At 33.8% G+C, this 14341-nt stretch overlaps 1 protein-coding gene and 1 non-coding gene across 5 annotated transcripts in view; one reads left to right on the forward strand and one right to left on the reverse strand.

The window, feature by feature from the left end:
- Ipo8 (importin 8) overlaps positions 1–14341 on the forward strand; it is a 76836-nt gene that overhangs the window by 26696 nt on the left and 35799 nt on the right. For all 4 annotated transcript variants that reach the window (XR_013422995.1, XM_078014966.1, XM_078014965.1 and 1 more), the window contains 11 exons: positions 1219–1375; positions 3852–3941; positions 5522–5616; positions 6522–6606; positions 7058–7192; positions 9719–9818; positions 11176–11252; positions 11629–11745; positions 12188–12277; positions 12549–12714; positions 13699–13859. Coding sequence is in view for 3 of the 4 variants with exons in the window: in XM_078014966.1 (XP_077871092.1) it covers positions 1219–1375; positions 3852–3941; positions 5522–5616; positions 6522–6606; positions 7058–7192; positions 9719–9818; positions 11176–11252; positions 11629–11745; positions 12188–12277; positions 12549–12714; positions 13699–13859 (1273 nt within the window). In the remaining variant the exon portion in view is untranslated. The remainder of the gene's footprint in view (positions 1–1218; positions 1376–3851; positions 3942–5521; positions 5617–6521; positions 6607–7057; positions 7193–9718; positions 9819–11175; positions 11253–11628; positions 11746–12187; positions 12278–12548; positions 12715–13698; positions 13860–14341) is intronic.
- Trnaa-ugc (transfer RNA alanine (anticodon UGC)) lies at positions 9155–9227 on the reverse strand. The gene has a single exon. It is a non-coding gene; the product is annotated as a tRNA-Ala (tRNA).

A 14341-nucleotide genomic window follows, 5' to 3' on the forward strand; every position in this document is an offset into this window, starting at 1 on the left:
TAATGCAGATATAATATGCAGTGCTTCTCAAATATTTATTAACAGTTTTACTTGGAGACTCTAAATGTTTTACCTTAACATTTGTCTTCTCAGGAGCATATTATGAAATAAGTCAAATCAGATACCTTTCTGGATGTAAGAATGAAAATGTTAAAGTTTCTTTGCTGGGGATATTCTTCTCCCATAAAAGTTGTTTGAGAGGTAGAGGACTAGGGTCACATTTAATAGTATTTTCTGGTTTAAAAGAGGATTTCTGCTTTTGCATTCAAAATCTTATTTCCCTTTTAAAATATTTAATGTGCCTCAACACACAACTAAATCAGTCAGGGTCACTCCAGGTAAATTGGTTTGGCACTGAATAATCCCACAGACACAGAAAGTATGTTTTTCTGATTGCTTCTTGGCCCCAGCTCCCACAGAGGAAGCAATAGAGGCAGACAAAAGAAAGAGAGTACTCCTGAGACCATCCTGTTTATTGAGGGGAAGACAGTCAAGAAAGTTCAATCCAAATAAGGTATGGGATTGGGTTTCAGGAGGTTGCTTGGTGATGTCTTATGGTCAGCAGATTGACATCTTGGAAGGCCACACACATGTCAGGTGCTGTGTGGGATCAAAGGCGAAGCAAGTGAAAAGGACACATATGTCACACAACCCATTAACAACAGCATCAGTCCAGTCCCCTCCAGCGCTCAAATGCTCATAGCTCACACACATAGCCCATGGCTGACTCATGAAATTAGTGCAGACTCTTATTTGTACAATTTTTACAGAATATTTTAGATTTTTAGCAATTAAAGTGATCTAAAAGCAGCTAAATTTGTAAGTTATTTTTACTTCTCAATTTAGGATAATAAGAAAAAATTTCCCCACATTATGAGTTCCTATATAAACTAGCTTTTCAACTTGTATTTTATAGAATTGTGATTTAATAAAAATGACTATAGATACTAGAAAAATTTAGGAAAGCTGCATTAGTCTTGGATGCTTTTATTAAAAATTAGCCTAAATTTTTTTTAGAAAGATTTTAGGTATTTTGCTTAGAACAGGGACATACTCCCCAAGTTTATTCCAACAATCTGAACAGAAAGTGTAAGCCAAAAAAATTTTTTGGGGAGGGGTTTGTTTTATGTTGTTAACAAATATTTTTCATTCATTGTTTATAGTTCTTTGGGGAAGAGGGGACATTATTTTTCATTCTTTTTGTCTTTCCTCATGTAGATATAAGAAAGCAGAAGAAAGAGAACCTCTTATAGCAGCGATGCAGATATTTTTGCCACGTATTCAGCAGCAAATCATGCAGCTCCTTCCTGATTCCTCCCATTATTCTGTATTACTACAGAAACAGATTCTCAAAATCTTTTATGCTCTTGTTCAGGTAAGTTTCTACTGCAGAAGCCAAAAATGAGGTCTTGTATTTCTTCCTCATGTGTGGAAAATGCTCAGAGTCAGTTATTATTAAAAATTATTATATATTTTCATATATATTTCTTTTAAAAAGAAATATGAGAAACAGGATCACAGAAGTTAACAGAGGTGAGATTCAGTGTCTGTGCTTCCATTCCAGTGTCTGAAGCTCCAGGTCAGTAAGAACCAACACATTACTTTCCCCGAAACTTTTAGTAGACATTTCTGTCCAAAGCATAGTTATGATTATAAGAAAAGGGTAAGGAAAATAAGAATAGAGTCGTCCTTTTATTGGAAAATCATATTTATGATAATTTCTCTGTCTTCCACCAACCTAAAGCTAACCAAGATTTGGTGGCTCATTTTTCTTGATTCAAAATTTTCTTTTTTCATATCTGAAAGCTATAAGGGCTACTAATGTGGGAATGAAAAAAAATTATAAGACAGACATGTAATGTGTATAAAATATAAAAGTATTTAATAATAAATCTTTGAAAGGCTTGAGTAAATGAGGTCTGGTTGGGGGAAGAATCCTTGTTGTCACCCTAAATAATGTATGATTAGTGAATTGAAGCTCTAATACATGTTTTTAGTTAAATTCCTCATGATACTAGGATAGTTTTGTTGAACTTGAGAGGCAGGACAGTTCTTGGCACTGTTTCAGAACATTTCATTTCAATATAGATTTATAGTTATATTGAAGTCTCATCTTTAAAACTGTCTGTGTAGGGGGTATTACTGGCAATTGAACCTAGGACCTTGGGTATGCCAGGCAAGCACTCTACCACTTAGCTATACCCTCAGCCTTACATCTTTTAAACTTTTACGAAAGACAGTCTGAGCCAGACATTTGTTTTTCAGATCAGCCTTTTGAGGGATTGAGAGAGGAAAGAAAAGGAGGCAAATCTGAGAAGAGAGAAGAACTAGAATATTAGAAAAGTATATTCCTTTACCTTTTTTTTTTTTTTTTAATAGAATAGGGAAGGAAGATGCATGATGCCTCTACTTATCGAAGCACTGTTTAGAAATCTTCCTCAGGAGGATCACTTTACTTTGAGGCAAATTTTTTGTTCAGTGAGACGTTTTGCCATTAGATTTGGTAATAACCCTTTTGTTTAGGACCAGACTTGACTTTTTTATTGGGAGAAACATAGCTAGGAATTGAGCAGTAAGATAAAGACTGACCAAATCATTTTTTCTAAGGCTTATTGTTATTTGCCCAATGAGACAAAATCTAAATTTTTTTCTCTCAACCTATACATGCTAAAAACCTAAAAAATAGGTAAATACCCTTAACACTTTTAACCATTTTCGTAATCTGTTAATGTACTAATATAATATGTTCTTTTGAAAGCAAAAAATTTCAAAGCATTGAGGGACACAGTTGCAATAATAATGTAACTAAAAAGTGACTGACAGTATGGAAAGAGGCAGAGGAATATTTTTTAAAAGTCTGTACAATGAGATTGATTTTGTCTAAGTAGCATTTATTTGCATGGGTACTTGGATATTTCATACATTCCAGAGAAATCACCATTCTTTGCTTAACTCTCAGCCTGGTCCTCCTCTGCACCCTAATTCAAGTCTGAATGCATCCCCAGGGCATTTTGAATAAAGTGTGAACTGAATGTAGCCTATAAAACTCTTCATCCCTCCACCTTTATCTTTACCACTTTTGTGTGTGTGTGTGTGTGTGTGTGTGTGTGTGTGTGTGTTTTCCAATTAGACTGTAAGCTTGTGAGGGCAATGACTATCTTTCTTACTATGTCCTTAGCACATTTTGGAATAAACATAGAGGCACTGTCCCTCCTCTCCTACAGCTCACAATGTAGCAGGAAGACAAGTGCCTGCTTCAAAGTGGACTGTGGTTATTATGTCACAGTGTAGATGAGAGTAACTAAAAAATAGTTTCATGAGTGTTCAGTAAGGTAAAGATTATCATTAAAGTGGTTGAAATTAAAAGTTTGACATGCAAAGGGATAAACAGTAAAAACTACTTACCTGGAATATTAATTCTAGTTAAAGTATAGGTCCATAGGTAAGCTTCTCATAGTTATGTAGGTCCTGTTTTATTTACTTTTACCATCTATAGACTACGTTTGTCCATTTGAAATGATATAGTGTTGCTGAATAAATAAGAGCTTAATTAAATTTTTTTTCAAAATTATACATAATTTAAAAGTTTACTTTTTCTTTTTGTTGGTGCTGGGTATTGAACCCAGGGCCTTGTGCATGCTAGTCAAGCACTCTACCAACTGAGCTATATCCCTAGCCTAGATATATACTTACACATCTAATTCAAGTTAATTTTAGGTTGAATCATATGAAATTGCTATTTTAATGCTTAAAAATTGGCTACTTTACATATTTTAACCTTTTAGAATAGATAAAATTGCTGGTTTTTATGGTAAATGGGAATTCTTTATGTTGTTGTTCTGTTTTTCCAGTATGCATTGCCTCTTCAGTTGGTGAATAACCAAACCATGACAACATGGATGGAGATCTTCCGAACTATTATTGACAGGACAGTCCCTCCTGTAAGATAGGGGTGTTCTGAGAAAAAAATGGGCAGTCTTGGGTTTGGAGTGCTTGTGTTGGGCTAATTCATTATCCTATCCTGCTATTTGAAAAAAGAAAATTGCTACTGTAATAATATTAATTAATAAAATAATTCATAATCACTTTTAGAAAGCTCAGAAGCAAAAATAATGAAATAGCTAATTCTACTAAATATGGTAAAAACCATTTTTAAAACTTGGTATTCCTCTAGCCTTTTTTCTCTGCATCTACATACAATAGTTTATGAATAAAAAATAGTACTTGTATATACTATTTTGAAGTTCATTTTGGCCTAAAATTTAATATATATATATATTTTTTTGATTATGAATGTTTTATACTTCATTTTTGTCAGATGCTTTTAGTGTTTTAAATATGAGAACACAGTTACATTTTTGTGCACGTGCACAATTATTTTCTCTAGAAAAATTTCTAAAAGTGTTTAGGCTTTTGATACATCTTACGGAATGATTTCCAGAAAGGGCACCCTGATTTATACTTTAATAAACAGTGGCTGAAGATGCCTATTATGAGTATACACTGAATTCTAAGTTTGCCTATTTCATATGTCTCTTCTTTTGATCTGCAGTGAGAGTATTTCTGCATCTGTCAAATTAATCCCTCACTTCCCAATATATTTTTTCTTTTGCTGTTCTTAGGGTTGAACTCAGGGGTCCTTTACAGTGAGACACATCCCCAGCCCTTTTTTTTTTTTTTTACATTTTTTTTTTAAAGAGAGAGTGATAGAGGGAGAGAGAGAGAGAATTTTTTTAATATTTATTTTTTAGTTATTGGCGGACACAACATCGTTATTTGTATGTGGTGTTGAGGATCGAACCCGGGCCACAGGCACGCCAGATGAGCGCGCTACCGCTTGAGCCACATCCCCAGCCCCTTTTTAAATTTTGAAACGAGGTCTCACTAAGTTGCCTAGGCTGGCCTCAAACTTGTGATACTTCTGCCTTAACTTCCTGAGTTGCTGGGATTACTACATTTGGCTTAACTTTTTGTATTTTTACATTTAAGATGGTCTTAAAGTGTACAATATTCTTTCCATTGTTCTTATCTTTGTGTATGTGTGTGCTAGGAATAAACGTAGGTCTTACACATGCTAAGTATACTTTCTACCACTAAGCTATATCTCTAGTTTTATTCTCTTTAATTTGAAACATATAATATATGTACATTAAACATAAAGGTTTAATGTACATATATTAGATGCTCAAAATTTAGTATGTAAAATTTTGTGAGCATCACTCAGATTAAAGTGTAGAGGCTTTTTGCTATCTCAAGAGTTTTATCAAGGGATCATGATGTTTATATTTTGTTGTCTACTTATTTGGCCCTATTGAAGATAGTGGATAATGTGAACAATGGCATTGACTATGAAATTTGCTTATTTAATTTCTACCTAGCAATCTATAAAGAATGCTTGTAGAGCAATCTAACTACACATTTAATATGATTTAATTTATACCAAGACTTATTCTGTTTTTGTTAGTCACATAAATCCTTCTATTATGCAGACATTTAATCTGCGTGATTTTTGCCCTCTTAGGAGACTCTGCAAATTGATGAAGATGATAGACCAGAACTAGTATGGTGGAAGTGTAAAAAGTGGGCTCTGCATATTGTAGCTCGTCTCTTTGAACGGTAATTCTCTGTTTATTACATTTAGCTTATACAGTCAGTATAATAAAAGTGGACACTTCCCTTCTTGCTCTGCAGTTTATAATTATATGTCTTCAAAACCACAGAGGGCAAAAAGTCACCCTTGGTTTAAAGTGGCTTAATTGCGATCATTGGCTTTGAGATCATAATGAGGTAGGGAGCCTTCTCTGGCTCTTTTATTCTGTGAAAAACATGGAAAAATAACATTATTCAGTCCATTAGAAATATCCAGGAATTATGTAAGAAGGTGCATGGCTATCAAGCTCCATTAGAAAGTAAAATTTAATTGTAAGAGCATTTATTGGGGAGATAGGGAAGAATGAAGGAACTTTGGATTGTGCAGAGGGCAATGAGGGGAGGGAAAGGGCTGTGGGGATGGGAAGGATGGTGTAATGAGATGAACATTATTACCCTACATACATGTATGATTACACTACTGGAGTGACTGCACCATGTACAGCCAGATGAATGAAAAGTTGTACTTCATTTGTGTACAGTGTGTCAAAATGCATTCTACTGTAATGTATAAATCATTAGAACAAATTAAAAAATTTTTAAAAAAGAACATTTATTGAGAGAAATTTATTACATGTCAGATAAACATTTTATGGAAAGAAAATTATTACATGTCAGATAAGCATTTTTTAGTCTTACCATTAGCTCTGTAGGAATTCTTGATTTAGAAAGTAAAAGCTTACATGTGAAATTTTAAGTATGGCTCAGAGTTTGAACCCAGCTCTTTATGATTTCATTTTGTGCCTTCTGAAAAAGAGGAATGTGTTAGTTTTGTTACAATAGAATGCATCTTTCAATGACTATATTTAAGCTAGTGAGCTTGCTTTGTTTTTAAACTTCATAGTATTTGAAATTTTTTTTTGAATTTTAAGGTATGGAAGCCCAGGAAATGTCACAAAAGAATATTTTGAATTTTCTGAATTCTTCTTGAAAACCTATGCAGTGGGAATTCAGCAGGTAATAAGCCTTCACTTTTAAAACAGAGAATTATTTCCATCTACTCAAAAGTGAATTATAGACATACTAATTCATTACATTATTTTTGTGGTAGTGGGGATTGAAGCTAGGGTGCTCTACCACTGAGCTGCATTTTTCTTAAAATAGAAGTCTTAATTTATTTCAAAGAGCCAACAGTGGAATAGAAATTAGACTTAGTCTGAGTATTTCTGCAGGTTAAAAGTAGGACAAATGCCTGGGAGTCACAGCAAGTCAGCCTTTGATTCAGTGTAACGCGGATGTATCTAAAAATTATAACTGCCTATGTGAGCTTTCTCACAAAATATTGATTTCCTCCTAAATCTATTATTTTTAATCTCTATGTATTTTGGATTTTGTTATACCTAAAGTGCCTCATCTTTTTTAATTTTAAAGTTGTTTTCCCATATTATCTCTTCCTATTTTCCTATAGGTACTACTAAAAATTTTAGATCAATATAGACAGAAAGAGTATGTAGCCCCTCGTATTCTTCAGCAAGCATTCAACTATCTCAACCAAGGGGTTGTTCATTCTGTAACCTGGAAGCAGATGAAGCCACACATACAGGTAAGTGTCATAGAGCAGCTCTCCAGAATCGTTCTCCAGTTAACTTAGGTTTCCCAGGTAAAATTAGTGTTATTAATCCTGTATTTATATTTAGTATCTCTTTATTTCCATTAATAACTTCTAATAAGCACAATCTTACATCTGTTATGGACTTGAAAAATTTAGTCATTTGAAAAGAGCGAGGCCTTTCATTTTGAGAGTTGGAAGACTTGGATTGAAAGTTGACTTTGTTTAAAATCTCATTTATCTCAGTTTCTCTTCTGTTGAGGCTCATAACATTTCTTATCTAAAGGTTACTAGGATCAAATGAGGCATTTTGTGAGAAAGTATTTTGAAAACTCAGTTGGGCTCTACTAAGACCGTATTATTTTATAGAAAATAAAATCTGATATGTGCACCGTTTTTCTTTTATAGGTCTGAGCAGAAAAGCTTTTTATTTTCTTTAGATTAAGTTCTTCAGTAGAAGTTAACATTTTCTGTTTTATACCAATTGTTTACTTAAGGTAGAATTCAGCATTATTACTTAAACTACAAACGAGAATAAAAAATTATGGGCCATTAATAAATAACTCACACATAAATAATCCTGGCTAATTCAAAAACATTAGGAGCTGAATCACCACTTCCCAACTATGAGTTCTTAAGTTCTATAAGTTGGTATGTAACAAGAAAATAAATTATTTCACTTTTCCTTTGTGTCCAGCATAGGATTTGGTTAGCATTCTGTTACTACTAGTTTTAAAAATATAGTATCTTGGGGCTGGGATTGTGGCTAAGTGGCAGAGTGCTTGCCTAGCATGTGTGAGGCACTGGGTTCTATCCTCAGCACCACATATAAATAAACAAAATAGACGTCCATTGAGAACTGAGAAGTACTTTAAAAAAAATATATAGTATCTTGTAGAACTTAGCTGAGGATCTGTTTTGTCCTGGGCTTTTCTTGATTGGTAGGCTTTTGATGGCATTTTCTATTTCTTTTTTTTTTGGTTGATGAACGTTCATTATTTATTTATTTATAAGTGGTGCTGAGAATTGAACCCAGTGCCTCACACATGCTTGGCAATTGCTCTACCACTGAGCTACAACCCCAGCTTGGCATTTTCTATTTCATTACTTGTAATTGATCCTTGATTTAAATTGTGTATGTTCTACTGATTCAGTTTGGGTAGGTCTCTAGAAATTTGTGTCTTCTAAGTTTTCTATTTTATTGGAGTATAAATTTCAAAATAGTTTCTAATTATCTTCTGTATTTTAGTTGTGTTTGTTGTGATATTTCTTTTTTCCTCATATGTTTAGTAATTTGAGTTTTCTCTTTTTTTCTCTTTGTTAGTATGGCTAGGAGTTTATCAATTTTACTTATTTTTTCAAAGAACCAACTTTTTGTTTTGTCAGTTTTTTCAATTGTTTCTTTCGTTTCAATTTCATTATTTTCTGCTCTGATTTTAGTTACTTCCTGTCTTCTATTTTTGGTGTTGAATTGTTCTTTTTCTGTGGCTTTGAGTTGTAATGTTAGGTAATTTATATGTTGACTTATTATTCTTTTAATGAATGAGCTCAATGCAATGAACTTTCCTCTTAGTACTGCCTTCATGGTGTCCCAGAGATTTTGATACATTGTATTACTATTCTCATTTACCTCTAAGTATTTTTTAATTTCATCTCTGATTTCTGCTATTATGCATTCATCATTCAATAGCATATTATTTAGTCTCCAGGTATTACAGTAGCTTCTATTTTTCATTCTATCATTGATTTCTAATTTTTTCCATTATGATCTGAAAGGATGCAGGTTATTACCTTTATTCTTTGTATTGGTAACAGTTGCTTTATGGCATAAGATATGGTCTGTTTTAGAGAAGGATCCATTCTTGAATTATTCAGTTTTGTATAAGTAGTTGTTAGAGCAGTGTAAGAGAGGCCACTAGTTTAGGACCTCCCTAAACATGCCATTTTTTTTGTGTGGGGGGGTACTGGGGATTGAACCCAGGGCCTTGTGCATGCAAGGCAAGCACTCTACCAACTGAGCTATATTCCCAGCCCTAAACATGCAGTTTGGAGATTGAAAATTAGTCTTTTGAAAGTGGAAGAAAAAAAAGAAAATTATAATATTGTTGATCAGTGGACATTTAGGACCAAAGTGGAAATGTTAAGAATTTCAACGTAAGAAATAGAAATATATCCCTGACTTGACATTTTTCTTCCTTAAAGAAATCAAAGTCTGTTTAATGTCAATTTGTTAGTAAAATTTCATTGTCCCTGTTGTTGCTTCAAAGAGTAGTTTATATTTGTTTCTTTCTCTGTGCTTTTACTCGCTGTTCAAAAGCAATCTTACCTGTAATTCTAACCCCTATGTCTGCTTGGGGACTTTTGCTTACTTGCTTTCACCATAGTGAATGCAGGCTTAAAAGAAGAAATACTATAATTGGAAGAATATGATCATAGAGACTGTCAATGAATACACTATTGGTATTCCCCAAATTTGAATAACCTATACCCATTTGTTGTTTTGTTTGTTTCTCATCTTAGAATATCTCCGAAGATGTGATTTTTTCTGTGATGTGCTATAAAGATGAGGATGAAGAGCTTTGGCAAGAAGATCCATATGAGTATATAAGGATGAAATTTGGTACTTGAGATATTTTTTCCTTAATAGTTCCTGGATATGTAAAACAATATAACTATATTTACATTTTAAGCAGTTTTTTTAAATCACTTTGTTAAATTCCCAAAGTTTCACTTTGTTTGTTTAACTGAAGCTCATGAGAGTTTGGTGTTTTTGAACAAGAGAATTTGAGGCCTTTGGGTGTGGGAGATGAAAATCCTCTGTATCTCTCTTAGGAGTGCTGAAATACTCATGAAGCCATCTGTTACTTAGGCTGTGTCCCGTGGATTTGCAGGGACCATCTTTTTCTTTGTTCTCACCTATGGATTGGGTTGTTCTCAACTCTGAGACAGCCTTTAGATTTCTGCATGTTTTGGGGGTACCCTATTTCACCTGTCTCCTTTCCCTATGACTAAGTATTCCACAGGGAATAGGATTTCTTTTAGACATACTGCATGTGCACAATTTTCTGGGGTTCTTTGCAATTTGATCTTCCTGGAAGCTGTTGAACTGTGTAGGTTACCTAAGTTGTTTCCCTTTATCCTCCTTTAAGCACTTAACATAGTAAAATATTAATTTGTGTGTTTCTGTCTCTCCCACAAGTTAGAAGCTATCTGAAGTCAGGAGCTTTGTCTTATTTGTCTTATTTTATATTTTTTATCCTTTCCTCCTCTGTATTCCTCTACTAGTGCATGACCTTAATATGTCTTCAGTAAATGTCGAAATCAACTACTAGAACTAACACAAAGATGCCAAATGTGCTATGACAAAGCTGTGCTGTCATCTGTTCAGCCAGGTATCTCTAGCTATCTGAGTTAAACTTACTGGTATGAGCATTAGATTATCAGACTCTGGTGTTTTTACAGGGCTTTGTAAGTGAGGAGGTACTTTTTCTCTTGGAGACAAAGTTCAGGAAGAGCAAATGAAACATTTACCACCTGCTTTGTTTCTTTGTTTTTTTGAAACTCATGTGTAGAATTTATTACTTCCCCTTCCTTATGTATTTGTTTTTCTAGTTTGCTTTGGCAAGACAAAATGATTAGCTAATTTTCTCCTTTTTTTCCCCAACTTGGTACCAGGGATTGAACCCTAGGGTGTTTTACCACTGAGCTACACTCCTAAGCCCTTTTTTGTTGAGATGGGATCTCACTAAGTTGCTGAGGCTGATGTCAAACTCATGTTCCTCCTGCCTCAGTCTCTACAGTTGCTGGGATTATAGGCGTGTACTACTGCACCTGTTCTTCTTAGCTTCTTTATGCTATGAATGGCATTATGTGGATTATTTTATTTTTTGGTCTGAATTATTGGTTGGTCAGATTTAAAATCTGTATCATAAGTCACTACATTTTTACTAATATGGTTTGACCTTTTGAAATCCTAGATATTTTTGAAGATTATGCTTCTCCTACCACAGCAGCCCAGACTCTCTTATATACTGCTGCAAAGAAAAGGAAAGAGGTATATAATTATTCTTTTTAATGTACTCATTGTATTTGAAAATTATCTTGTATTAGTTATAACCTAGTTTAAGAATATTTTTGCTCTAGTAAGGAAAAAAAGTATATTCTAATATACCCCTAGTATTCAAAAATAATATTATCATTAGTTGTAACTTGTCAGTTTAACAATATTCTTTGTTCTAGTAGGGGAAAAGAGTGAAGTACTTTGGTTAGTTTTTTTTAAAAAATAAATTGTACCTTTCTTATTGAGCTTAAGGTTATTTGATAAAACACAATAAAATGGTTTTTATTTTTGAAAATTTATATCATATTTAATACTTTATTAAGATAATGAAAGTTCTTGTAGACTAAAATGGATTCTTCTATTTCTTTAGGTGTTGCCAAAAATGATGGCATTCTGTTATCAAATCCTAACAGACCCGAACTTTGACCCTAGGAAGAAAGATGGAGCCCTGCATGTGATTGGTTCCCTAGCTGAGATTTTATTGAAGGTTAAGATTATCAAAATTTAATTTACTTAATAAAATTGCAAAGCACAGACTAATAAGATAGTATGAAAGTTATGGATAATTTAAAAATTATGACTTCCTCTGGGTGATTGAGTCAACGATACAGATCCTTCTTTTTGTAACCTATTTCTTTATTAAGAGAAAATTTGACTTTTGTCAGTTTTTCCTTATGAAACTGCTCTATAAAAAAGGATAGGAAATGATTTTAGTGTTATTATTTCTACAAAAATCCATCAATATCTAATTGATCTAAAGTACTATTATTGTGTTTTAAAATATGCAGTATGTAGGTCAGACGATTTTACAAAATTGTGAATAGAAGTATATAAATGCAAGTCATAATAAACATGCTTTATCAGGAAGTGATTCTTACATATGAGAAAAGCCACTGATAAATTGAAATTTAATTTCTGTTTCCTAACAGAAGAGTTTATTCAAGGACCAAATCGAGCTATTCCTACAGAATCATGTATTTCCTTTATTGTTGTCTAACCTGGGATATCTTCGAGCTAGAGTAAGTTTTCTGTGTATCTATTTTATACCTTAAAATCCTTGTCTGTAAGAAAATTATTGAAATAAATGTGATATTTTAATAAGAAGTTCTTGTGTGAGGGATGCAGGTGTAGCTTATAGTTATAGTGCCTGCCTAGCATGTGTGAGACCTTGGATTCAATCCCTAGCACCACCACCACCACCAAAAAAAAAAAAAGTTCTTGTTTATGTGACATTATTGCTCAGTGCCATAATCCTAATAGCTTTCTGTTTACTTTCTGCTCATACTATAGTCATGTTGGGTGCTTCATGCATTTAGTTCTTTGAAGTTTCACAATGAACTCAACCTCAGAAATGCAGTTGAATTAGCAAAGAAGAGCCTGATTGAAGATAAGGAGATGCCAGTCAAAGTTGAAGCTGCCCTTGCTCTTCAGTCATTAATTTCTAATCAGATACAAGGTAAAACCAAAAATGCCTTTTAGAAGGGTAATTTTTCATTCACTTCCTTCCCTAATAAAGGGGGTTCTTTAGGTTCCAGGAGTTTGGATTCCTAGGCTTTTGCTCCCTCAGAATTTTGTAGGGGATTATTCTTGTCCCTTTTTTAGGAGTTCCTATTGATTGTGGTTTCTGGAAAAGTTTTACATGAGGAACAAGTTAATAATTGCTGGGCAGTAAGGTAGATTGAGAAGAGAGGCTTGGGTTCAGTTTTGATTTTGCTACTAACTTGTCGTGGAAAGCTGGGTGAGACATATGATCTGTCGAGGCTTAGATTCCACATATTTAAACTTGAGGGGGTTAGATTAGATGGCTTCAGGATTTTTTTCAACTTTAGAATTCTTTGGTTCTACCAGTTCTAGCAAGTATTATTTCTAGGGAGTGATAAAACAAATATCTCATTTGTTTGTTTAGAAGAATGTTCTGTTCAAAGTTCAAATAAACCTTTACAAACAAATTCAGCTTTATGAAAAACATGAACCTTGTTTACCTTTATTTAACATGTTTTAATGGGAGGACTGGATTTTGTATGAGGATTTTCCAGAGATCTAGGGGTAGAAATGGATTAGGGTAGGGAGTGGGCCCCATCAGTGTTGGGATAATCTTTATGTACATGAGTTTTTATACTTGACATCAAGACTGATGTAATATTTATGTTCTCCAAGTTATGCTGATGACAATATGTGTAGTTAGAATTTTTCAGTGGGAACTATTAGCATTTGGAATAGGACAGTCCTTATGTAGAACTGCTTATCCCTTTTATATTCTTGAAGTTGGTATAGTGGTGAATATTATTTGATGCAACTCTGTAACTTATTCATCATAGAGCATGAGTGTATCTAGAACCTTATCTAGGTATTACCTTGTGTCACTTGACCTGTTACCAAGTTAATTCCTTTTACTATCTGTGAATGGCTAACTTTTACTAATTTTGTTTTGTTGCATTAGCTAAGGAATATATGAAGCCACATGTGAGGCCTATTATGCAGGAGCTGTTGCACATTGTTAGAGAGACAGAAAATGATGATGTTACTAATGTAATCCAGAAGATGATATGTGAATACAGTCAAGAGGTAGCCTCGATTGCTATTGATATGACCCAACACTTGGTAAGACGTGACAGTTTTTTGTTAGTTTGGCTTGGAATCCTTGAGTAATCTAAATTAAACCCCATAATTTCAAGTTCAGTTTTATTTGTAACTGAAATACTAATATAAAAATGTTTGCTCTGATAATTCTGATATTCCTGTAGTTAAGCAGACTTGAAGCTAATAACATGTAGGATAATCTCTCTTCATCTGTAGTATCCTAAGATTTCATAACGTGCCTTGATGTGAACGTTCTAAATTTTTACTTTCTTAACTTTGATTCTGGTATCTCAATTTCTTTACATTGGGGCATTTTTGTTTTTGTTTTACCACTTTGATAAATTTCTCTGTTTTTTAAAGTCATTTTGCTTAATGACAACCAATAAAATTAGTTAACGGGGGTGGGGGGTGGGGATGTGGCTCAAGGGGGGTAGGGATGTGGCTCAAGGGGGGTAGGGATGTGGCTCAAGCGGTAGCGCGCTCGCCTGGCATGCGTGTGGCCC

This window comes from Ictidomys tridecemlineatus, chromosome 6 (genome assembly GCF_052094955.1).
Source record: "Ictidomys tridecemlineatus isolate mIctTri1 chromosome 6, mIctTri1.hap1, whole genome shotgun sequence".
Lineage (NCBI taxonomy): Eukaryota > Metazoa > Chordata > Mammalia > Rodentia > Sciuridae > Ictidomys > Ictidomys tridecemlineatus.